This window comes from Saimiri boliviensis, chromosome 1 (assembly GCF_048565385.1).
Source record: "Saimiri boliviensis isolate mSaiBol1 chromosome 1, mSaiBol1.pri, whole genome shotgun sequence".
In the NCBI taxonomy this organism is placed as follows: Eukaryota; Metazoa; Chordata; class Mammalia; order Primates; family Cebidae; genus Saimiri; species Saimiri boliviensis.
Window position 1 is genome coordinate 213,769,513 of NC_133449.1, and position 26,025 is coordinate 213,795,537.

Here is a 26,025-nt window from a genome sequence, read left to right on the forward strand (position 1 = left end):
CCTGGGGGCCTGAGGCTCAAGTGTGGGAGTTTCTCCATAATCTTGTTCCTTCTCTCTATGGCAGTCGAGTTTTGTCTTGTAACTTTCAAGAGCAAGTTTCCTGGTACTATACCTTTTGTAAGAAACATTGCTTTGTAACAAAGATTCTGGGCATGTTTAGGTTTCTTCATCTTCAGTGATAGCTTTTGCTGTAATCTCCCCCTCCCAGTGACAGCTGACCTTTTGCTGAGGACTGGGGGTGAGAGGGTTTTCTGATCCTGCCCCAGCAGCAGATGCGTTTTGCTTTGTATGATAAGAAGTCCTGGGTTTTGGGTTTGTCCTCAAGAGGCAGCCACTCTGTCTGTACACCCATCCCACTAAGGGAGCTACATCAGGCTTCTTCTTTGCCTCTAATCTTTCTTGTTAAGTACCAGACTGAGTCCGTGTAAGAAAGCTGGTTAGTCAGTGGGCACACCATGAGTGGGGAGTCCCCAGAGCTTCTACTGTTATTTTTACATGCATTTGGCCTACATGTATATGTCAAAATATCAGTTGCTTTTTTACCCACTTTTTTGGCTGCTAGTTTTTCCCCATGTTCTGTCAAAGGTCCCACCTGTCCTTGGAGGTGCTTGCCACCTTTTCCAATTTAGTTCTTCTGTTGCCTGGCAATCTCCTTTCTCTGATAGGCTCAAGAAAAGTTTTGATTTTGTAGATTTTCTGGCTTTATTTTTTTCTTTTGGTGGTTGTCGTTAACAAGGGAGCAGTATTCCCTTGCATCTTTGTCTATCCTAAGTAGAAATACAATTCTCAAACCACTATTTAAGGATATCAAAACTTCGCTGTAAATATAGCAAAATTTATGCATATTTTTTCTAACTTTTAAAGCTGAACAATTTTTAAAATTCCTTTAATAATAAAAAGTTGAAGGCTGAGAATATTCTTCTGAGTATAGTTTTGGTTGTATCATATATTTTTCTAAATGTTCTTATTTTTGTCTATAGCTATGCCACCCTGAAGGACTGATCTAAATTTTCTCACTTTTATTATTTTTAATATAGCATGTAATGATAATTTTTTGACCCAAGAATTATTTAAGACTCAGATTTTTAATGCCAAAATAAAAAATTTAAAAAAAAAAAAGGTTAGTTCAGGATCAGCGGCTCATGCTTGTAGACTGAGCACTTTGGGAGGCTGAGACAGAAGGATTTGAGTCCTGGAATTTGAGACCAGCTTAGGCAACATAGGGAGACCCCATCTCTACAAAAATTAAAAAAAAATTAACCAGGCATGGTGACCCATACCTATAGTCCTGGCTATTTTGGAGGCTAAGGTGGAAGGATTGCTTGAGCCTGGGAGATTGAAGGCTGCAGTGGGATGATTGCACCACTGCATTCCAGCCTGAGTGACAGAGTGAGACCCTGTCTCCAAAAAATTTTTTTGGGGGGTAATAATTCTACCTATTATTATTATTGTTGTTGTAAATAATGTACATAATTGTAAACAATGTATACATGTACACACACAAATGTGTATGGCCAGTGAAGAAGGGGGAAAATAGTTCTAACACAGGTCTAGATGGTTTGTTTTCCACCTGAGCTTCTTCGATCTAGTTTGTGTTATCTCTTTTTTGCTTCATGGCCCCTCATTACCAAGTTCTTTGCTTGATTCAGTGGTTTACACTATGTTTTATAGCCAGTAATATTAATTCACCCTTGATATTATTTTCCCATAGTTTTATGACTTATTTCAGACATTCTTTTGTCCATAAAAACTGTTAAGACCATTTAATCCAATTTTTAAAAATCAAACAAAAATATCTCTTTTCTACAATAAAATCAGGATTGCACAAAATTTGTACATTAATTTTGGAGAAGTGATATTTCAAAATTAGATCTTCCCATCCAAGAACATGCTGTCATTCCATATTCATATTTTGTTTATATACTTAATAGAACTTTCTAGTTTTTAAAATTGAGGTTTGTATACGTTCATTAAAATTTGAAGTATTTTCCAGCCTGACCAACATGGTGAGACCCTCTTCTCTACAAAAAACTTAAAAATTAGCCAGGCATGGTGATGTACGGCTGTGGTCCCAGCTACTCAGGGGTCTGAGGCAGGAGAATCACTTGAGCCCAGGAGGTTGAGACTTCAGTGAGTAAGCCGTGTTTGCACCACTGCATTCCAACCTGAGTGATAAAGTGAGACCATGTATCAAAAATAAATAAGTACATAAATAAATATGTGTAAGATAACATGAATGTAATATTTTCTCTAATTTCTGTTTTTACCTAGTGATTCCTCTTATAGATATGCGTTAATTTTTTTTTTTTTTTTTTTTTGAGATGGAGTCTCACTCTTGTTGCACAGGCTGGAGTGCAATTGCATGATTTCAGCTCACTACAACCGCCACCTCCTGAGTTCAAGCAATTCTCCTGCCTCAGCCTCCCAAGCAGCTGGGATTACAGGTGCCTGCCACCATGCTCAGTTAATTTTTTGTATTTTTAGTAGAGATGGGGGTTTCACAATGTTGGCCAGGCTGGTCTCAAACTCCTGACCTCAGGTGATCCACCTGCCTGGGCCTCCCAAAGTGTTGAGATTACAGGCATGAGCCACCGTGACTGCCTGTTCATTTTTGTATATGCAACCATTTAACAAATTTCATCTATTCTAGCAGTTTTTACTAGGATCTCCTATGTCTAATAAATTTAAAAACCACCACCACAAGCAGTAGAAAGAATACAAAATCCATTAAAAAACAAAAACAGCTAAGGCTCCTAGTTGATGTGAATGCTTCTTTTCTTAGGATGGTAGTTTGAATAACAAGGTTCCAGACCATTGGTTCCCAGATTTTGCTGCACCTTAGAATCACCTGGGAAGCATTTTTGTTTATCTTTTTTTGAGACAGAGTCTCACTCTGTTGCCCAGGCTGGAGTGCAGTGGCGTGATGTCAGCTCACTCTGCCTCCTGGGTCCTGCCTCAGTCTCCTGAGTGGCTGGGATTACAGGCACGTGCCACCAGGCCTGGCTAATTTTTGTATTTTAATAGAGACAGGGTTCCTCCATGTTGGCCAGGCTGGTCTCAAACTCCTGACCTCAGGTGATCTGCCCGACTTGGCCTCCCAAAACTCTGGGATTACAGACTGGGAAGCTTTTAAAACTCCTGTAACTTAGGGTAGGAGTCAGGCAATAATAGTTTTAAAACATCCTCAGGTGATTCCAATTTACAGCAAAGTTGGAAACTGTTCTAACCTAGCACTGAGAAAACTATAGCCTACAAGTCATATCCTGCATTTTTGTAAACAAAATTCTGTGGAATGTAGCCATGCTCATTTGTTTACATATTGTCTTGCTGCTTTCACACTTCAACAGCAGAATGAGTGTTGTGAAACAGACCATATGGCTCACAAAGCCTAAAATATTTAGTATCTAGCCTTTTTGTAATACAAAAAGATAAAATCCCAATGAAGTATGATCTCACTCCAGTTAGAATGGTTTTTATCTAAAGGACAAAAAATAACAAATACTAGAAAGGATGAGGAAGAAGGGGAACTCATACACTGTTAGTGGGAACATAAATTAGTTCAGCTATTATGGAAAACAGTATAGTCGTTCCTCAAAACACTAAAAATAGAACTATCACATGATCCAGCAACGCCATTATTAGGTAAGTATCCAAAGGAAAAGAAATCAGTGTATCAAAGGGATACATGCACCCCATGTTTACTGCAGCACTATTCATAATAGCCAAGGTATGGAATCAACCCGTGTTCATCAGCAGAGGAATGGATAAAGCAAATGTGGTACATATATACATGATGGAATACTATTTAGCCATAAAAAGAATGAAATTCTATCATTTGCAGCAACATAGATGAGCTTTAAGAACATTATGTTAAGTGAAATGAGCCTGGCACCGAAAGATAAATACTGCATGTTCTCATTCATATGTAGAAACTAAAAAAAGTGTTGATTTCATGGAGATAGAGAGTAAAATAGTGGTTAATAGAGGTGGACAGGTAAGGGGAGAGAGGAATAACTGAAGATTGGTTAATGAATACAAAAGTATGGCATGATAGGATGAATACATTCTAGTGTCCTATAGTACTATGCAGCGATTGTAATTAATAATTTATTATATATTTTTAAATAGCTAGAAAAACAGATTTTGAATGTACCCAACACAAATAAATGATCAGTGTTTGAGGTAATTGGTATGCTAATTACCCTGATTTGATCATTACACATTATATAAGTGTATGAAAATATACTGTAGTCCATAAATAGGTATAATTATGTGTCGATTAAAAAAAAATAAAACAAAGGGCGATAGAGTCTGTTTGTTAGCTCTTTTGTGCTACAATTTACTAGGCTACCCTCTTGGCTCACGCCTGTAATCTCAGCACTTTGGGAGGCCAAGGTAGGCAGATTGATAGAGGTCAGGAGTTCAAGACCAGCCTGGCTAACATGGTGAAACCCTGTCTCTACTAAAAATATAAAAATTAGCTGGGTGTGGTGGTGCATACCTGTAGTCCTAGCTATTTGGGAGGCTGAGACAAGAGAATCGCTTGAACCCAAAAGGCAGAGGTTGCAGTGAGCTGAGATCAAGCCACTGCACACTAGCATGGGTGACAGAGTGAGACTCTATCTAAAAAAAAATAAATAAATAAAATAAAAAATAAAAGAAGAAGAAGAAGAAGAAGGCTACTCCCTTTTCTCCCCACCCTGCTCTGCTACAGCCTAAATGTGTTGGTTTTCTAAAGCAATGTGATATGTGAAAAACTATAATTCCCAGTAAATTAATTCAACAAGTCTCTACTAACCTTCTGTTATGTGTTAGGCATTTGAGATACTTTACAGATAAAAGGGACAAAATGCCATACCTGTTTGGAGCTTTTTTTTTTTTTTTCCCCCCGAGACGGAGTTTCGCTCTTGTTACCTAGGCTGGAGTGCAATGGCGCGATCTCGGCTCACCGCAACCTCCGCCTCCTGGGTTCAGGCAATTCTCCTTCCTCAGCCTCCTGAGTAGCTGAGATTACAGGCACGAACCACCATGCCCAGCTAATTTTTTGTATTTTTAGTAGAGACGGGGTTTCACCTTGTTGACCAGGATGGTCTCGATCTCTTGACCTCGTGATCCACCCCCCTCGGCCTCCCAAAGTGCTGGGATTACAGGCTTGAGCCACCGCGCCCGGCCTGGAGCTTTTATTCTAATAGGGTCAGTGGGGTAAAAGACAGCACAAAAACGTTAATTATGTAAAACACACACCAAATTAAGTGGTAATAACTTCTATGGAAAAAAATAAAGCAGGAAAGTCCTTGTGAGAAGGTGAGCCACGACCTCAAGGAAATAACAGTGAGCCATGAAAAAAGTCTAAAGGAATAACTGCACTCCAGGTAGAAAAAAAAATTGACAAGTGCAAAGGTCTTGGTGGTACGTGCCTGGTGTGTCTGGCAAGCAACAGGGAGGCACGTGGCTGGAGCACAGTGAATCAGGTAGGAGTACGGGAGGAGAAGCAGTCTTAGAGAGAACATGCGACCAGATTATTTAGGGCCCAGAGGTTATTGTAATGACTCTGGCTTTTACAGAAAAAGATGGGAAACCAGTGGGGGCTTTGAGTATCCAGGGGTGTGATCTGTGATATTTTGACAGGATCACTCTGGCTGCTGTTGAGAATAGACTGAAGAAAGCCAAGAAACATGGTAGATACTTGGTAAATCTCAAAGGGTTTGGGTAGAATGAGGTAGATTTAGCTTTACAAGCCTGTTTTCAGGACCACATTTCTATTATTATTACTTTTCTCTCCATTATTAGCATAGATACACACACTTTAGCTACTTGTGTTCTTTAGGCTTAATTAGGAGATGGATGGTGGATTTGGATAGTTTAATTTTAACCTCGATCTAATATTTAGTCTTTCTTTTTAAGAGTTTCACTTCAGAATGTGTGTTTGTGTGTGTGTCTGTGTTTGTATTTGTATATACATATGTAATAAAATCAAATATATTCAAAAGTAAAATTATTTCTCAAAAATTCATAAATAATTACAAAGGTAAGCTCATATAAATTCACTAAAGAACAATAAACAAATAAAGGAGATGAACTCATGAAGAAAACTTCAAAAACAGTTTGAGAAAGTATAAGGTAAAATTATTTGCAGGTAAGATATTACTTGGAAAATAATATATCACTTGAAAAACTATTACAATAAAGTGGTTCAGCACAAAATAAATATGTAGAAACCGAGTGCACATATAAGCAACAAGATCTCCCCTAAGAGATATAATGGAAGGAAGATTCACCTAAAATTACAATAAATGAGAAAACAACTGGGAATAAACCCACCACTGGCTACACATTAGAGTCATGGCTGGAGGGATTGACAAACAAGATAACAGTAATAGCACAGCAGGCCCAGGCTCTCTCAGAAGCTCTAATCAACTGGTGTAGGGTAGGCCTAGGTGATATTTAAAGTCCCTACTTTTCAAAAATTTTTACGGAGAAATTCATCTATATGAAGAAAACTTAGACTACTATTGAGGGATATAAAAGAAGACATGAATAAAGGGGAAAACATACTAATTCTTTATAATGACTATCATAAAAAATTAAATTCTCTCTAAAGTAGGCTATACATTTAATGATTTCATTAAAAAGGCCAACAGGACTTTCCATTTTTGTAACTAGACAAACTTATTCTAAATTTGTATGGAAAAATCAAGAGTTGCTAGGGAGAACAATTCTGAAAAAAGAAAACTATTGCAAAGGGACTAGTCCTACCAGATACTGTCTACCAGACTAATAAACAAAATAGACTGGTCTGGCTGGGTGTGGTGGTTCATGCCTGTAATCCCAGCACTTTGTGAGGCTGAGGCAGGCAGGTTTCTTGAGTTCAGGAGTTCAAGACCAGTGGGCAACATGGTGAAATCCTGTCTCTATAAAAATTTTAAAAATCAGCTGGGTTTTGTGGCATGTGCTTGCGGTCCCAGCTACTAGTGAGGCTGAGGTGGGAGGATTATCTGAGCCTGTGAGATTGAGGAGAGCAGTGAGCAGTGATTGTTCCACTGCACTCCAGCCTGGGTAACAGGGCAAGACCCTGTATCAAAAACAAAACAAAACAAAACAAAACAAAACAAAAAAAAGGAAAGCAAAGCAGAAACAAAAAATAGAATGGCCCAGTGGAAAATAAAATGTTCAGGAATGGCATAAGTATAAATGGGACTTTGGTATAGATAAAAATGTCATTGCAAATCAACAGGCGAAAAGAACATATCCAATCAAAGGTATTGCATGATGAAGTGGCATTTTTACAATGGGACAAGAGACAGTTTGCTCAATTAAAGGTCAATGGGAAGGCATTTAAAAAACACCTAAAGTTAGATTTCTACTATGTTTAATACATTCCAGCTGAGTCAAAGATCCAAAGATGAAAAATAAAACTCTACAAGAAGATAAGTGGAGAGGGCTACTGTAAATACGATACAAAATCCCAAAAGCCACGAAGCAAAGATTTACAACTTTTTTATTAATATTATTTTTAAATGACAAATCATAATTGTATATATTTATGGGGTACAAAGATTTGTAAATCTGTTTACATGAAAATATAGTTTCTACATATCAAAAAATACCAGAACAAAGTCACAAGACAAAGGACTATGACAAACTGGAAAGAAAATATTTGCAGAATCTCTTACAAAGAGCTAATACCTAAAGCCTTCCCGTAATACAAAAGAAAGACCAACAACCAACAGGAAAATAGGCAAAGAATAGAAATAGGAAAGGTCATGGTAAAGCAGATTCCAATGGCTGTTAACATGAAAATATGATCCACCTTACTCATAAGAAAAATAAAAATAGAATATTTGCATCAATTAGGTTGGCAAAGGATAAGAAGACATGCATTGATGGTGAGATTACCAGTTATTATACCTTCTTTAGAGGTAGTTTGTAATATCCAGTGTAATTTTGCTAAAAACTGTCTTGACTCAGCAATTTCACCTCTAGGTAGCTACGGTTAAGTGGAAAAAAACAGGGAAAAAGAAGCAACATGCAGAACAATGTGAGCAGTATGTTACCATTTGTGAAGGGGAAAAGGAATATATACACTTTTTTATAAATTTGTGGCCAGTCTCTAAAATAATGCATAAGCAGGTAGTTTCAGTACTTGCTTCTTGGAGGGGGACTGCATGGCAGGGAAGAGGAACAGGACAGAGACTTCATGCTCACTGTTAACCCTTCTGTACCATGTGAAGCTTTACCCTGCTTATATATTACCTATTTAAAAAAACAGTCATAAAATCAGGTATGTCCAGAGTTTACGTCCTTTTAAATACTCCCAATACTTCCATCAAATCCATCCAAACTATCCCATTCAATATAAATAATTCATTAAGCACCATCAGATGCTCACCACAAAACTATTTTATGATTCGTATCACTATTATTAAAATATTTTATATTCTCTATTATTTAAAGAAACGTAACTTTTACAGTATTTGCTTCAATCTTTTTGATGCTTCAACTAAATTGTTAGAAGTTGTACAAAGGTCTAAATAATAATCATTTTTGAAAATACGTAATTTTATAATCATTGGCATTTTATATTAAAATATACATTCTTTCAAAGTAATAAAAAATTGGTACCAAATTTGTTACATTTAAAATACATAATTATGATATTTATATGTAGCTCCAGAACATTATTTTTTAACTTTTTGTTCAAACTGCTCTTAGATTCATGTCAGTTTTAAGCCACTGGTCGATTGCACTTTCATGCTTTCTTGGTTCTTTCTGCCAGTCCTGATGCCACCTAAGGTTTGCTATAACATTTGAATAATTCTGTCCTATGCTTTGTTTCCACTTGATAAACTGCTCTTTATTATACTGGTGGACAGAAGCAGAAACTTTAGGATAGTTTATAATGGAACGAAGCTTCTGATCCAAAGAATAAATAATTTCTGGAAATTTTACAGCAACATTTGTTAATTCATCTGGATCTGAGGAAAGATCTGAAAGAAAAAAATTAAATATCTGTCAAAATAGTGATCTGGTAAAAAATTTTTTAGAATGTCTTTATGACAGGTAATGTATTTGATTTTAAAAAAATTTTCAGTTCCTCATAGTGTAATAAAATGGTCTTGAGTAGTGTAATAAAATGGACAGAATAAATGGTAAAATAACATACCAGGAGTTAAACACCCTATCATATGCCCAAATTTCCCTCCTTCCTACCATTGTTCAGCTATCCCACTTTTTTTCTTATCTATTCTTAGATGCCAGAAAAAGTCAAATGTTTATCATTAGGAAGCTGGTTTAGAACAAATTCTTCCTGTTTTTGATGTCCAGCCTACTTCGACAGGCAGAAATGAATACAGTAGTGCTTATACTGTATCATTTCAATAGCCTTAAACTTTCTACGAATTCTTTATATAGACAAGTCATGTTCTTGCAACTTCACTTAGTCCCAGTTTTCTTTATATATTAGTATCTTATGCTTGGAGTGTTGAAAGCTACATGCATCAGTACTGTCCATTTGAACAACCAGCCATGGAAATAAAAACTTCTCAATCACTGCCAGCAAGAAAACAATGATAAATATTTCAGATCTATAAACATACTTTTTCCCTATGGTGTGGGAAGACAGGGATATAACTAGGATACCAATCTAATTGGAAAAACAGCAAGCCAGAGATCTTACAACAATTAACTGCAGATAGTAAATGAACACTGTATGTTGAGAGGAAGGCCTCTATGGGCCTGTTTGAGTACATTAGCCAAGAGGCCCCTTCACAGATTTGCGACTTTGCTAGGTAACTTCAGAAGGTATGTCTTTAGGAAAGGGAAGTCAGTAAGTCCTAAAAAATACAGAAAAGGCTGATTCTCCCTCTGACATTTTGATGGTCACATCAGTTTTTTTTTTTTTGGTAGAACATGGTATAAAAAACAAAATTTCAACAAATTTAAAGCTCAAATTGGCTTTTATTTAGTGATTCATGAACTGGGAGCATCCCATCTAAAGATTTAGAAAAGGCATTCTGATGAGCTGAGTAGAGGGCTGGGGGTGGGGGAGGCTTCATAGCAGAAAATGGCTGATGAAAAAGCCCCAGAAACATGGAAGAAAAAGAAAAAGCAGATTCATTATAGTCATACTTCTTTATCCAGTAAAAACAGAGGGGACTTCCTTATGCTGGTTCAGGTAAACTGAGACCTTTTGATTTGTTACTGTGATTCTTTCTTTTTTTTTTTTTTAAGTGTCCTGTTCTAAAGCTCAGTTTGATTATGGGGCACTTAGTGCCAGTGACCCCATTCTGGTTTGATTTGGTCTGTTGGCCCTGGTACAGGAACTCAGTTCAAAACAATGGCCTCCCATAAATTTCATTTGACAATGGCCAACGAACAAGAAAGCAATGCCCATTACTTGTCAGGATGAAAATGTAAAGACTTTCTTTTCTTTTTATTTATTTATTTATTTATTTTATTTTTAAATAGAGACAGGGTTAGGCCGGGCGCGGTGGCTCAAGCCTGTAATCCCAGCACTTTGGGAGGCCGAGGCGGGTGGATCACGAGGTCGAGAGATCGAGACCATCATGGTCAACATGGTGAAACCCCGTCTCTACTAAAAATACAAAACATTAGCTGGGCATGGTGGCACGTGCCTGTAATCCCAGCTACTCAGGAGGCTGAGGCAGGAGAACTGCTTGAACCCAGGAGGCGGAGGTTGCGGTGAGCCGAGATCGTGCCATTGCACTCCAGCCTGGGTAACAAGAGCGAAACTCCGTCTCAAAAAAAAAAAAAAAAAAATAGAGACAGGGTTTCACCATGTTGGTCAGGCTGCTCTCAAACTCCCGACCTCAGGTGATCCGCCTGCCTCAGCCTCCCAAAGTTCTGGGATGACAGGCATGAGCAACCGCACCCAGCAAGACTTCCTTTTCAAGCCATGAATCTTCCACTCTTAAAGTGAAGGAGGTTGGCTAGTTTGGCCTCTAAAGCATTATTTTAATAATAATTTTGCTATTTGTAACTGGGAAGGTGCCTTGGGAGAAATGAATATTACTAATAGCTTTAGCACCTATTTTATCTACTAAATGGGGACAAAGTAAAACCCTAAATCTAATAATGCTGTTTAAAAATTAATTCCTAGAGTAGTGAAGCAGGCAGACATTTTTATAAGGTGTAAGAACCATCACTTTTGCAGTCACACCTTTGCTGAAATCTCAGTTCTGCTACTTCTTAGCTGTGTGACCTCACACAGGTATCCAAATTTCTCTGACTCACAGTCTCCTCTGTAAAATGAGGATAATGGTGCTATCTTGTGGGGTTGTGGTGAACATTAAATAATACATGTAAAATGTCAGGCTTCATAGATAGGTGTTAATCCTTCAGAATAATGAGGCACAATGTTGGGAAAGATAGTCATGAGTACTGAAAGATACCCTTATCAGGGAAAACTGTTTCAGTCATGAGACCCAGATCAAAAGCCTTAGGATACTTTCCCTGAGATTCAGCTGCTGATCTGCAAAGAAGCTGTTCCTCACATGGCAAACTTTTGTAGATTGTCCCAGCATGAGAAGTAGCAGATATTCATTTATTTAACAAGGATTATTGGAGATCTTGAGCAATGTTACCTAGGGCAGTTCATTACACATAATATTACACTTAAAATATATTAACAGATTTACCAAAGAGTTGAGGCAATACTGAAGTGCCATCAGAGTAGGCTATATACTTCCAGTGGTTAGTTCGAAGCATGTAAGTGGAAGCATTCACATTACACCCATGGAATTCACTCAGAATCCAGGGTGGATGTAGGTTTTTGACTTCATGTTCATTCTTAAATGTTTCTGATGATAAAGGCAACAATGAGTATCCACTCAGGTTCTGAGGCAGAGGAATTCCAGCAATATCTATGTAACAAAAATAACAAAATATTTTAAAATAGCACATTCTTTTATTAGCTGAACACTCACAAATGACATCTTTCACATTTTTTCATGCCATTAAGTGCCATGGAGACCGGATTGTATACAGAATTTGTAAACAGATTACCAAGATTCACATGCTTATTCCACAGGCCATGTGAATTTAAGCACGTCATTTACTTATCTCAACCTCAGTTTTTTCATCTGGAAGAAAGGGGTGGCCACAGTACTTGTATTTATTAGGTTCATGTTAGATTTAAATAAGATACTTTACGTAAAATTCTGAGAACTCTGAGAATAATGCCTGGTAGATAGATGCCTTCAACAAACAATAATTAATATCACTAGTCCTTTTTTCTCTGAATGATTAAATAATCACTTGTTTCTCAAAGTTTCTTCCATGAGCTATTAACAAGACTACACAAGAAAGGGGTTTAGTAGTTATATATGTTTGCAAAATAATGGTTAAACAAAATTAGATACATAAATTTGTTGTTGATGTGAATTTGTTGCTGATGTATATGATAAACCTTTAGGAGTGGTATACAGTATACCATATGCACAAAAGTTATTTGATAATTGAGCTTTTTAAACTCTCAAGTAGCATATCAAGGGACTAGCATTTTTAAAAACACACTTTCAGGAATTGTGGATTATATTTATAAAAGGAAACTAATTTTAAACTTATCAAATATAGACATATAAAACAATAGCATGAGAAATGTCCAACTGAAAAATAGCTTGTACTTGAAAAATTGCCTTCAAGGTACGTGGACCTCAAGCTTCCCTCTTTCTATAGAAAATTTGCTATTAATTATGTCTGGGTAATCAGGGTTGTTCCAATATGAGTCTGTAGTTGTCTTCCGCACTCATTTCCTGGTTTCAATGTTCATATTTTATGTATAAATATTTCCAATGAAAAACAGAATTATGTCTGTAATGTTAGAAATGAAACAAAATTGAATAAGAACGTTAATTCAACTTGACTGTCTTTAACAAAAACAGGTTAATTAAAGGATAATAGGGAAGTAGACAAAAACCACTATAAATCTTCTGAAGATTTATTATTTCATATATAACTTTAAAAATTGGAAGAGGACAATCACAAGTATTAATTTGCTGCCAACCAATCAAAATTAGTGGCTTTTTTGGTTCACAAATAGGAAAGAAAGAAGAGAGGAGTATTTCAGAGTTAACTGGTTAAAAACAAAAAGAGGAGAAAGAGGTTAAAGAGGAGGTGCCCGAGAGAAAACGGTTGCCTGGGTGAACCTAGCCGTGCTCCAAGACAGAAAGACTAGCTACTGTAAGCAGCGGAAAGAAGGCTGCGAGGGAGGAGGCTGGGTTAAGCGTGATCTGTGTGTCGGCCACCAGGAGGCACCACCAGCGAGGCACGGGAGGAGACAGAAGAAGCCCTTAAGGAAGGTTGGGAGGCAGGAACCCACTGGCACATACTCATGGCTATGGGACATTCTTGTATTCAGCATTTTAATAACCTTTAATACTTAGAAATATCTTATTTTAGAACCATTCTTAATTTTCCTAAGGAAGTTTGGAAGACTAAGAAACATGTTTCTCCTGTGTGTATGAGAAGTCAGTAGTCAACTGGGGTAAGAGTCCATTCAAGTGTTCATTTTTAAAATTCATTCAGCAAACCAGGTGCTATTCTAGTTGTAGGGAAACAATATTGGACAAGGCAGAAAAGCTCTTCTAGAGCTGACATTCTAATGTGGGCAGACAGAAACAGCTGTGTCAGACGGTGGTAAGTGCAATGAAGAAGAAAGCAGGGTAAGGGAGACAGAGAGTGATGGCAGGCATGTGGGATGTGCTGTGTTACACAGGGTGGTCAGGGAAGGCCTTTCTGAGAAGGTCACATTTAGACAGCGTCCTGAGGAAAGGCTAGAGTGAGCCCTACAATTATCTGGGGAGAGGGCATTCCCCCAGGGGAATAGGAAGTGTACAGTCCTCAAGGCAGGAACCTACTTGGTTTATTCCCCAAACACCAAGCAGGCCTGTTTGGCTGGAGCAGAGTAAGTGAGGGATAAAATGATAAGAGATGAGTTGGGGAAGAGAAGAGATCATGTCGGACTCTCAAAGCCCAATTAAAGACTGAATTTTTACTCTAGGTGAAATGAGAAATCAGTAGAGGGTTTTGAGCAGAGAAGTATGACAGTCTGACACTAACTACAGAATGGTGACTTGACTAAAAGTGGATCAGGGCAGAGCGTCAGAGAGAGTTAGGAAGCTATTGCAGGAATCCAGGCAAGAGATAGTAAGAACTTAGGATTCCAGTCCATTACTGATAGAATAAAATACCTTTGAAAATTGATAAACATCCTGTCAAATATCCATAATGTTTAATAAATACTTCAAGTATTTATTAGTTTTTCTGTACCTCAGAAAATTGGGTTTTCATTTTTCCTATAGTTACTGATAATTTCCTTAAAAGCACTTTAGCTTAGACTGCTTTTTAAAGAGCTGTTTGATTTTTTGTTTAAAATCATTTTTCATATTTACTTCTCCTGGTAAACCTGTTATTCTGACTCCACTTTGAGTAAGTTTCATCTTTTGCAGCAGTATAAGCAAAGACCAGAAGTAACTGCAGGGTTCTCAAGAAAGAGTGACTTAAATGTAAAACAAGTAAACAAATAATAAAAATGCAGACCTGGATATGTGTGATGATCTCTGGAAGAGAGATGACATTATATTTCTTCCTGACCATATCACTACCTAAGGGATTCAATTGGTATGGCATTGATGCAAACCAACATACACATTTTTTAGAGCATACCTAAGAAGAATGAAACATATTAATGATAACCATATCTAACATTTAATTGTTTACCATGTTCCAGGCATTGTTCTGAGTTATGAAATAGCCACTATTATCCCCATTTTTTTTTTTTTTGAAACAGAGTCTCACTCTGTAACCCAGGTTATAGTGTAGTGGCACAGTCTTGCCTCACTTCAACCTTTGCCTCCCAGGTTCAAGCGATTTTCCTGCCTCAGCTTCCTGAGTAGCTGGGATAATACACCACACTCAGCTGATTTTTGTACAGAGACAGGTTTCACCATGTTGGCCAGGCTGGTCTTGAACTATTGACCTCAAATGATCTGCCCACCTTGCCCTCCCAAAGCGCTGGGAGTACAGGTGTGAGTCACCACTCCTGGCCTATCCCCCTTTTTACAGATGATAAAATTGAAGACCAGACCTGTTGAGTAACTGCCCAAGGTCACGCAGTTGGTAACGAGTGAAGAGGGGTTTGAACTTAGTCAGTCTGACCTTATAATCTCTCTACTGTTTAATGCTATAGCATAAGACTTGCCTTATTTTTGTAGTTAGTCAAATTCATAGTATGTCTCAGCCAATAAAAACATAAGAACCTATGCAAAACACCTGCCAACCCCCAGGCTTCCACTAAGATCCTGTAGCAAGAGGGGTTGTGCAATTCAAATCACTAGCAATGAAATAGTCTTTTAACAACAACTGCATTTTTACATAATTACATTCTCAAAATTTTAAAAATCTAGACTTACCTTTAAAGCAGAGAAAAGCATGTATTTTACAGAAAGACTATTAGAAAACAATTAACATGAAAATAAGTTCAAAACAATTTTAACTACAAAATGAGACACTTTTAGCACTCACTGAGCTAAAGAATGCTGGTAACTAGGTATTAGAGAAGAAAATATTTTGGGAAGTAATTTTTAAGTAATAATCTCAGAAATAATAATATCAATTTTATTATTAATATTATAAAGAATTCCTATTCATAAATGTCATTTTTTGGCTGCTATTAGGAAATGATAATGTATTATATCATTCTAGTGATAGAATTAGTTTATCTGACCCATAAGCACAAATAAACTAAGCATATTCTTCCTGCTTTATCATAAAATATTTTATTTTAAAAAACCACTATTAAAATACCTTCTAAAAATGACTTGCAAATCCAAACTTTTAAATAAAGCATTGTAGCATCTTAAATTTCAACAGACTCTTGAAAGTAAGGCAGGTTTATTAAAACAGGAATACCAATTGGTTTTTCCTATTGAATAGCTTTCTATTGATGGTTTTCTGGATAACCATCTTGTATACATTTCTAAGGTCCATAGAATGGAAGGGAGGAGAAAGTATCACTTGAGGTTTTGGCTTCAGATTTTTATTTTCTTTTGATACCAGAAGTGTTTATTTCTGTTTAACAGACATTTCAGGATTTTAATTTCACTTTTAGTTTCCAGAAGACTCAAGTATTTTAAAACTCAAATATACTATGAGCAAAGTTTATCCTTGATAAATCAATTTCAAAACAAATTTTTCTCTTTATTTAATTTTTCTTTATAAGATTCTCCTCTGTGTGTGTAAAGGTATTCATACAAAATAATACAGCTACAGCTAAGCTAATAAAGAAAGGACTTTGAGAGCTCTAAGAATAGATACTGGCTTATATCTATTTTAACAAAATAAGTCTTTTGCAGATGTTTATCAAAATATGTATAAGTTTGTTTATTAAGCAGAGGTAAAGTAGAACATACTGTCTCACAGGTCTAATTTTAGAGTTAATTACTAATAGAGTAGCTTTAAACTCTTCCAGCACTGAGGAATTTTATCTTAAAAGGTTGAATGATCCATCAGATTAAAAGTAGACCATCAGAATTATCTTTGCTTTGTTGGCTCCTAAGGCTGCTAAAAAAGGAACAGCCTCAGTATCTGCCTGTTAATGCTGGTGTAATTGTTAATAGTACTCTAAAAACGTGCTAATTTAGACAGTAAATCGGATGGATAAAATATCTAGAAAGCAAACAAAAAAAAAATCGATTTGTACAATTTTAAAGCCTTCATTTTCTTTTTAATACATGGGGGCAATTTTCACATGTTTCACTTTTTAAAATTAATTGACCTTTTTTTTTTTTTTTTTCAGCATTTCAGATTCAGTGAGTACATGTGCAGTACATGAGTACATGTTCCCTGGGTATATTACTTGATGCTGAGGTTTGGGGTGGGAGCGATGGCATCACCCAGGTACTGAGCATAGTGCCCAACAGTTTTTCAACCTCTGACCCCCTCCCTCCCTCTGTCTCCCTTCTAGTAGTCCCCAGTGCTTCTTGTTGCCATTTTATGTCCATGAGTAACCAATGTTTAGTTCCCACTTATAAGTGAGAACATCTGGGATTTGGTTTTCTGTCATTGTGTTAATTTGCTTAGGATAACGGCCTCCAGCTCCCATGTTGCTGCCATTCATTTTTTATGGCTTTGTAGTATTCCATGGTATATATGTGCCACATTTTCTTTATTCAGTTCACCACTGATAGGCACCTAGTTTGATAGTTTGATTCCATGCCTTTAATACTGTGAATAGTGCTGCAAGTGCATGTCTTTTCAGTAGAACGATTTATATATTTTTTGGTATAGATCCAGTAATGGGATTCCTGGGTCCAATGGTAGCTCTGTTTTAAGTTTTTTTGAGAAATATCCAACTGCTTTCCACACTGGCTGAACTAATTTACACTCCCACCAATAGTGTGTAAGTATTCTCCTAGTGTATAAATGTTTTCCTTTCTCTGCAGCTACACTAACATCTGTCATTTTTTGACTTTTTAATAATTGCTATTCTGACTATTGTGAGATGATATCTCATTGTGGTTTTGATTTGCATTAGAATTGACTATTTTTTATCTAATCCATTACTACTAGATATTCCCATTGTTTCTACTTCTTAATATGGTAATAAATATCCACGGAGATAAACATATGTGTATATCTACAGGTTATTTCCTAAAATGAGGATTTCTAGGTCAAAACATATGCACATTTCTAAGAAATTTGAAACGTAATGCCACATTTGCCTATAGAACATTTGTATTAGTTTATATTCCCAGTAGCAGTATATGAGAAGGACTATTTCTAATATAGGATTTTCTAACTCTCCTTAACCTTTGCAAACTTTATATGTGAAAGAAAAACGTTTTCCTGTTTTAATATTTTTATGACCACTGACTTTGACTCTTTCAAAGTATATCGGCCATTTGTGTCTATTTTCTGTTGTGAATTGCTTATTTTTTTGATCAATCTGTTAATAAGGTATTCCTGTTTTTCTTACAGATTTATAAGAGCTCTATGAATATTAAGCCTTTATCATTTATAAAAAGATTAGTTTAAGTAAACAATTGTGTTACAGTGTTGTCTCCTGGCTCCAGCATAAGGCTCTTTCTTGTTGCATCTTTCTCTTTCTACCTTATCACTGGTTAACATCTGGTTAACAGAATGTTTCAGTGTTTTATATAAAGACCCACCCATAGGTATTCCCCTCCACTTGCTCTTCGTCAAGTAAAAAAAGCATTTAAATATAGCTTTCTTCCTTCTGATAATAAAAATATTTATTGTGAAACACATTATAAACTCTGCTAAGCCGTGAAGATGTTGATTTTACAGTTTAGAATTGGGGAGATATATTTTTGACTTTAGTTCCTTTACTAGTCAACACATGATCTAAACGCTGTTAATAAAATATATTCTGCAGGGAAATGTGACTTAGAAGGAGTCTATTACCAAGGATTTGATGAAAAATAAAAATCGATATAAAACTATAGTTTTAGAAAATTATAATAATTGACGAATTGCAGGGAAAAAACCTATAGTTGCAGGGAATTTATATCATTTCCAGAATAGTTGACACAGAATGTAGAGAAGTTTCTGGGACAGTATTGTCTTAGCTAGAGAAATTCTTATTACCAAGTAACATGAATTAGACAGTGATAGGTAGGTGCCCTTCTAGGTAAATGCATGAGAATTTCCCCATTTTATTTAGCATTTTCTTATGTGACCTGTTAAATACATTATAAAATCTGCCAGTTTGCAGATGACCTTTAACTTTTATGATGTCAAGAATAATGGTATCTTCTTAAGATTGTAGAGTACAAAATTTGCATTGTGGGCAAATATAAAATAATACTTAAAGAGAAATGATTTAAACTGTGCATTTTAATTAACTAACATATATGATGACAGAAAGTCTAAGAATTGAATAGGGCTCATCGTAAACAACTCCCTAACAATATTAAACTATTTAGCTGCTAGAGTCGAATAGATAAAATGCCAACTATCACTATGAAATATATCGAGGGGAAAAATGGAGAAGGAATCACCCCAGCTTTCCATAATCTTTTACAATACTTTTTTGCAGTTCTGGTTACTCTACTCCCAGAAAGCAGAATGAGGCTAAAAAGTCAAGCAAAGATGACCCAAGGAAGATTTTTTGGGGGGGGGTAATGGGGAGGGTAGGAAGAGTTCTACATGAGGAAAAATAAAGGAAGGAAAGTGTAAAGAATATAGGCATATATTGATAAAACTCTAACGATGCTAATGACAGAGACACAAATATACATAATTATATATAAACTTCTTTAAAAAACACAGAAATGAGGGAAAGTAATAGTGATTGGATTGAAACTAATGGGATGAGAAAGTGGCCAAGCTATGGCTGAGTGTGAACATCACTTAGAGATAAAGGGAAACCAGCAGAGGATGACTAAAAAACAGAAGAGATTAAAAATTCAAGAAACTAGAAAGAAGTATGTTCGATTATATGAGAAGGGATGTGAAATAAAAGAGAAAAGGAAAGGACCCTGGTGTAAATGAACCCTAAACAAATTTAGTTAAAGGAAGGGAAGAACTTACGGCAGAAGGAAGAGGGTAGAAAGAACTCTAAGATGCATCTTTCTTTCACATTTTAATATTTCTGAAATTAGAGAATGTATCTTGTGTTATTCTTTTTCTTTCACCAAAATTTATGAATCGATGGGCCCTTTTGCAATTGACGGTGTCTTAGAACAGAGAAACTAGTGTTTAAATGCTAATGAATTTAAAGTAGTCTGCTAAATTACACAGAAACTAGCAGTTAGTTCTCTATGATTTCCTTCAAATTTGATTATGTCGTTATTCTAGTATCTTCAACAAAAAACTGCTAACTACCTTATCCATCTGTTGCTTTTCCATACATACGGCTATGCTTGTAGATGTTAAGAGGCTAGTAAAGCAAATAGTACAGAACTATCTAAAGAGTCTGAAGAGGAATATGTTCATACTAGTTTCAAAGTGGATAGAATAGTTCAGAAAGAAAATGCTTACATTTTAGGGAGGTGGTGGTAGAGAATCAAATGATGTACAAATCGTATCTATAAAGTTATGAACCTGAATGTCCTACATGGCTTATAGTCACACCCTGAATACAAACCTTTTGAAGGGAAAATGACTATAATAAGTGAAGGCCACAGGAACATGAAAAGCAATGTCTTCATTCTTCAGAGCACAGTTGGACTCACAGTTAAATGAGTAGCTCAGGGTTATAAACACGTCAGCCGGGGCTCCTACTACTAACTGAAAGACTGACTAACTGACCTCTTCAGTTGCATTCTTTCAGCACTATTACAAATAAATCATTACAGAACTGCATTACTTACCGAGCATGGTAGGGTAAATATCCACAAGAGAAACCACATTTGATACTCGCAGGTTGGCTTTAATTCCCGGTCCCATCATCAAAAGCGGAACATGCACACTAGCTTCGTACATGCTCATTTTATAAAACTGCCGATGTTCCATGGCCAGCTCTCCGTGGTCTGAGGAGTAGATGACAATAGTTTTCTGAAGAAGACCTAACTGATGAAGGGCCAAAATAATTTCACCTACAATAGAAATCAAGACAAACCTATTAAGTAGCTTTCAGTTCATGTTTTATTCTCTCACGTTAAGTTTATAACAACTCTACCCCGTAGGAGTTTGTCACTATGCTTCTACATCTGAATATTACCCACTGTTCTCAAGTTAAGTCTCAAGTTGACAGGGTCTGTCTATGGCTTGCTCCTCAACTGACTAGGGAGGAAGAAGAAAATATAATACCCTTGGTAACTCTTGCTCAAAGCTGTTCCTCTGGAGATCATGCTGGTTTGCTTTCTATGTTTCTATCAGAGAACAGGAGAAAAATCTTCTCCTTAGTGCATTGAATGAGAAAAGAAAGATCAGTTAGACATTAGCACTTTACATGTCTCAGATGATAAAAACACTGACGTCACTTGTAACCCACAGTTTCTGTGCAGCAAGAAGTGGTAACAGCAGTCAGAACTCCTCTTCTCTGCTACTTCTTCTCCCAAATCTCTAAGCAATCACTAGATCATGCTCATAAAGTTGGCTGAGGATTATGGAAATTCCACCTTTGAAGAAGGGTTGGAAGCAGGACAGATAGTATACAAGTTTGATTTAGCATCTTGGATAGGGAATAATGGGACAGTAAAATTCCTCTGACCAGTTTCTGACCAGTGTTCTCAAACTTCCTCCTACCGTAATTAAGAGAATCACAAGAAAGCACAGGCCAGAGGAGTCGTCCCTATTTTGGCAGTTCCTGCATCTGAGTAGAAGAGTCTATATTAATTTAAAAACTTACAGATTCTGAGGTGTAGTCAGGTTTGACACTCACTGCTCTATAGAGTTATTCACAGAGTTGAGACCCTCTTGATTTTTCAACTAGACAACTGGAATTACTTCCTAATCCGTCTTGTCACTACTCTCTCTTCTCCTTGTATTATTCTGGTGTCTCTCTTTCTAAATTACCTAATCACTTGATTGTGTCATATCCCTGCTTACAACTTTTTCATAGCTGCCCATTGTTGAATTCTTTAGCATAACAAGCAAGGCCCCTGTCCACTCTCCACACTTAGCACCTTTGGCTACCTGCTAGACCTTTACTTTCCAGCAATCCTAACCTGCTCAGCACCCCCTAAATACACACCACATTAGTTTACACTCTTTTGCCTCTGCATATACTCTGCCATCTATGGTGATTGCCCTTTCTCCCACAGTCTACTTGACAAATTTTCATTCTTCCTTTATGAGCCAGCTCAAACATGCATTATCTCTCCGGCAAAGCAGCATTCCCTGCTCTTCTAGGTACAGTAAATCACTCTGTTCTTCATGATGCCTACAACTTGTATATTACTGTAGTTACAATGACATATTGTAATTCTTAGCATGTATGCTCATTCAATAATTGTTTACCCAGTGCTTACTATGTGTCAAGCACTATGGATACAATGCTAAGCACCAAGGATGCAATGTTGAATATGAAGGATGAAAGACTTAAATGTAAAACTCAAAACTATAAAAACCCCTAGAAGAAAATCTAGGCAATACCATTCAGGACATACACACAGGCAAAGATTTCATGACAAAATCACCAAAAGCAATTGCAACAGGAGCAAAAATTGACAAATGGAATCTAATCAAATGAAAGAACTTCTGCACAGCAAAAGAAACTATCACCAGAGTGAACAGGCAACCTACAGAATGGGAGAAAATTTTTGCAATCTATCCATCTGACAAAGGTTTAATATCCATGAGCTACAAGGAACTTAAACAAATGTACAAGGAAAAACCAAACAACCCCATTTAAAAGTGGGCAAAGGACATGAATGGAACTTCTCAAAAGAAGCCATTCATGGGGCCAACAAATATATTTTTAAAAAGCTCAACATCACTGATCATTAGAGAAATGTAAATCAAAACCACAATGAGACACCATCTCATGCCAGTCAGAATTGACAATTATTAAGTTAAGAAACAACAGATTTTGGAGAGGTTGTGGAGAAACAGGAATGCTTTTACACTGTTGGTGGGAATGTAAATTAGTTCAGCTATTGTGGAAGACAGTGGCAATTCCTCAAAAATTTTGTGGCAATTCCTCAAAAATTTAGAACCAGAAATGCCATTTGATCAAGCAAACCCATTACTGGATATATACCCAAAGGGATATAAATCATTCTATTACAAAGAAACATGCACACATGTGTTCACTGCAGTACTATTTACAATAACAAAGACATGGAACCAATCCAAATGCCCATCAACAATAGACTGGATAAAGAAAATGTGGTACATAAACACCATGAAATACTATGCAGCCATAAACAGGAATAAGATCAGGTCCTTTGCAGGGACATGGATAGAGGTGGAAGCTGTTATCTTCAGCAAACTAATGCAAAGCAAACACTGCATGTTCTCATTTGTAAGTGGGAGCTGAACAACAAGAACACATGGACACAGGGAGGGGAACAACACACACTAGGGCCTGTTGGGGAAGGGAGAGCATTAGGAAAAATAGCTAATGCATGTAAAATAGCTAATGCATGTGGGGCTTAATACCTAGGTGATGGGTTGATAGGTTCAGCAAATCACCATGGCACACGTTTACTTGTGTAACAAACCTACCCATCCTGCACATGTACTCTGGAACTTAAAAACAGAAGAATGTCTGTGCCCTCATGAAGCTTGTGTTCTTCAAGGGAGACAGATGATAAACAGATGAAATAATTAGTACCACTATGTAAACAACACGACAAGATATAAAGTAAGTAGAATGATGGAGCTGGCACAATTAGTTACAGTGGTAGGGAAAGACATCCCTGAGGAGGTAACAACTGAGCTGAGAGCTAATGACAGAATAAGCCAGTCATGTAGAAAGCAAAGTGAAGGGTGTTCCAGGCAGATGGAACAGAAATTATAAGACCCTGAGGTGGGAAAAGCCTAGAATGCCTTTAATTAATTGGTGATTTCTTAATAGTATTCATCATACTCTAAACCCCCAGTGCCAACACAGTGCCTGACAGCTAGTAGGTACTAAATGTTTGTTCACAAACCCAATGAACAGTATTAAATACTATTTGGTGACAAGAGGAGTGTACATTTAAAAATTAAGATACAATATATTCCATAAACTTTGTAACTTGAAGTAAGCAAGTTGCCACATTTTTTTCCTCTCTGAAGAGACTTCAAGAGTAATATTCCTACACTCCCTACAGCAACATTCTTTCATTTTAGTAGATATGGAAGAATGAATGGCTATAAACTTTCAAATGCAATTTCTAGTGTGCAAATGGGAGAACATTCTCTAACATCAGAGAATATCAATGAAAGACAATTTGACAGATATACAGGTGTATGATTGGAGAAAATTACTTAAAATCTCAATTGATTACTTGGAAAGTCCTTGAGTCCTTAAATACTTTCTTCTTCTTCTTTTTTTTTTTTTTTTTTGAGATGTAGTATTGTTCTGTCACCCAGGCTGGAGTGCAGTGGTGCAATCTCGGCTCACTGCAACCTCTGCCTCCTGGGTTCAAGCAGTTCTCCTGCCTAGCCTCCCAAGTAGCTAGGATCACAGGTGCATGCCACTGAACCTGGCTAATTTTTGTATTGTTAGTAGAGATAGGGTTTTACCATGGTGGCCAGGCTGGTCTCAAACTCCTGACCTCAGGTGATCTATCTGCCTTGACCTCCCAAAATTTTGGGATTACAGGCATGAGCCACCACCCCTGGCCAGTACATTTTTGTATTTGCTATATTATAATTTGTCCATACGGCCTTTGTGTTTCTTGCTGTATACTTTTCTATTTTTACCAAGTGAATTTTTTTGAACAAAAACCATTCACTTGTCACTCCCAAAGTTTACTCTGTACAGAAGAGGTGCTACCTGTAACTTCACTAGTATAATTATGCTTCATTCCTAAGTACAGCGAAATGAATGACATTACTTTATGAAAATAAGTTTTGTCATAAAACAGATTTTTAAACCAAAGTTTTTACACACATGAACTGGAAACTTCCATAGCTCTATAAGTGAACAGGCAAAACATTCTTGAGAGTTATATGATGGAGGCAGGTTTAGTGTTGAGTTGCGTCTTGAGCTTGAATGAGGGAAAAAAATTCAATATGATTCTGGACCAGAATATACATGGAGAAACTTTAGTTAAACCATGCTCTAAAGGGACTGGGGAGAAGTAATTATAAGTTTGGGGGAGTCACAGGATTCTACAAGTAAACTTTCTCATCTCTAGGAAACTAAGCTGCCTTACAGTTACCCATCACACATGTACCTGTGTTTAGCTGAAAACTAATTCTTGTTTAAGGACAGCAAAACATTTCAAGTAGATGATAGCCTTCTATGACCCTTTCTTTATGTATGAATAAATCTGAGGATTTATGAATCTGAGAATTTATGAATAATTAAGATATAAAGAGCTTTACATTCTCTCAATAATGCAAGTTATCCAGTTTTAATAAGTGTCAAGATTCCTACAGTTATAAGCAACTCTTGTAAGAAATATCTCAGGCTGTTCATGCAAGTCACCAAACAGCATGATCACTGATTGTTGAAAAAATATTATAGTTTTTCTTCATGTAATTGCTTATTAATTATACCACCTACCAAGCATGGCATCTGTCTCAGCACACATAGCATAGTAAAATGCTCTAATATTTTTTATTTCTTTTTCTGTAAATTTTCCAGTGCAGTTTTTTGTATAAGATGAGTAATAATCTACAGGGTGCATTTCTGACAAAGGCGACCACTTTGGGATTTTGATGTCATCATGAGACACCTAAAAAGAGGAGAAAAAACAGTTATGCTAGCAAAATAGTACTATTTCTTTCCTCTAATTAGTATGTATGGTGAAATCAACAATGTGAAATTACTCAGAAGAGTAGAAAAGAATGCGGGGTGGGACGCGGTGCCTCACACCTGTAATCTCAGCACTTTGGGAGGCTGAGGTGGGAGGATCACGAGCTCAGGAGTTCCAGACCAGCCTGGCCAATATGATGAAAGCTCATTTCTACTGAAAATACAAAAATTAGCCAGGCATGGTGGCAGGCACCTATAGTCCCAGCAACTTGGGAGGCTGAGGCAGGAGAATCGGTTGAACCTGGGAGGCCGAGGTTGCAGTGAGCTGAGATCATGCCACTGCACTCTAGCCTGGGTGACAGAGTGTGACTGCATCTCAAAAAAAAGAAAAGAATGTCTGAAAATATGTAAATAAGATAGTAAATCAATACATAAATTAGGAACAAATTGTTAATACTCTCATAACAACAAAAGGTATATATCAATACCTATATACATATCATGAGATAGTGGTAAGATTTTAAAAAATTATACAGGCCAATGAAAAACATGAGCTAAATTAGACAGTATATACTAGTCCGGAAAAGTATCCAAGCACTTTAATATATAGTCATGTGACCAAAACTTCAGAATCAACAATGTAAGACTATGGGACTCTTTTTCTCCAATAATTCTCTAGTAAAAAT

The 26,025-nt window shown here is 36.7% G+C and overlaps 1 protein-coding gene across 1 annotated transcript in view; it reads right to left on the reverse strand.

Moving 5' to 3' along the window:
* Window positions 1–7,544: 7,544 nt before the first annotated feature.
* ARSK (arylsulfatase family member K) overlaps window positions 7,545–26,025 on the reverse strand; it is a 57,310-nt gene continuing 38,829 nt past the window's right edge. Inside the window, exons 5-8 of the mRNA XM_003920744.4 lie at window positions 25,148–25,319; window positions 20,355–20,579; window positions 11,658–11,882; window positions 7,545–8,987 (exon numbers count right to left, since the gene is read on the reverse strand). Coding sequence (XP_003920793.3) covers window positions 8,698–8,987; window positions 11,658–11,882; window positions 20,355–20,579; window positions 25,148–25,319 — 912 coding nt within the window. The 3' untranslated portion in view covers window positions 7,545–8,697. The remainder of the gene's footprint in view (window positions 8,988–11,657; window positions 11,883–20,354; window positions 20,580–25,147; window positions 25,320–26,025) is intronic.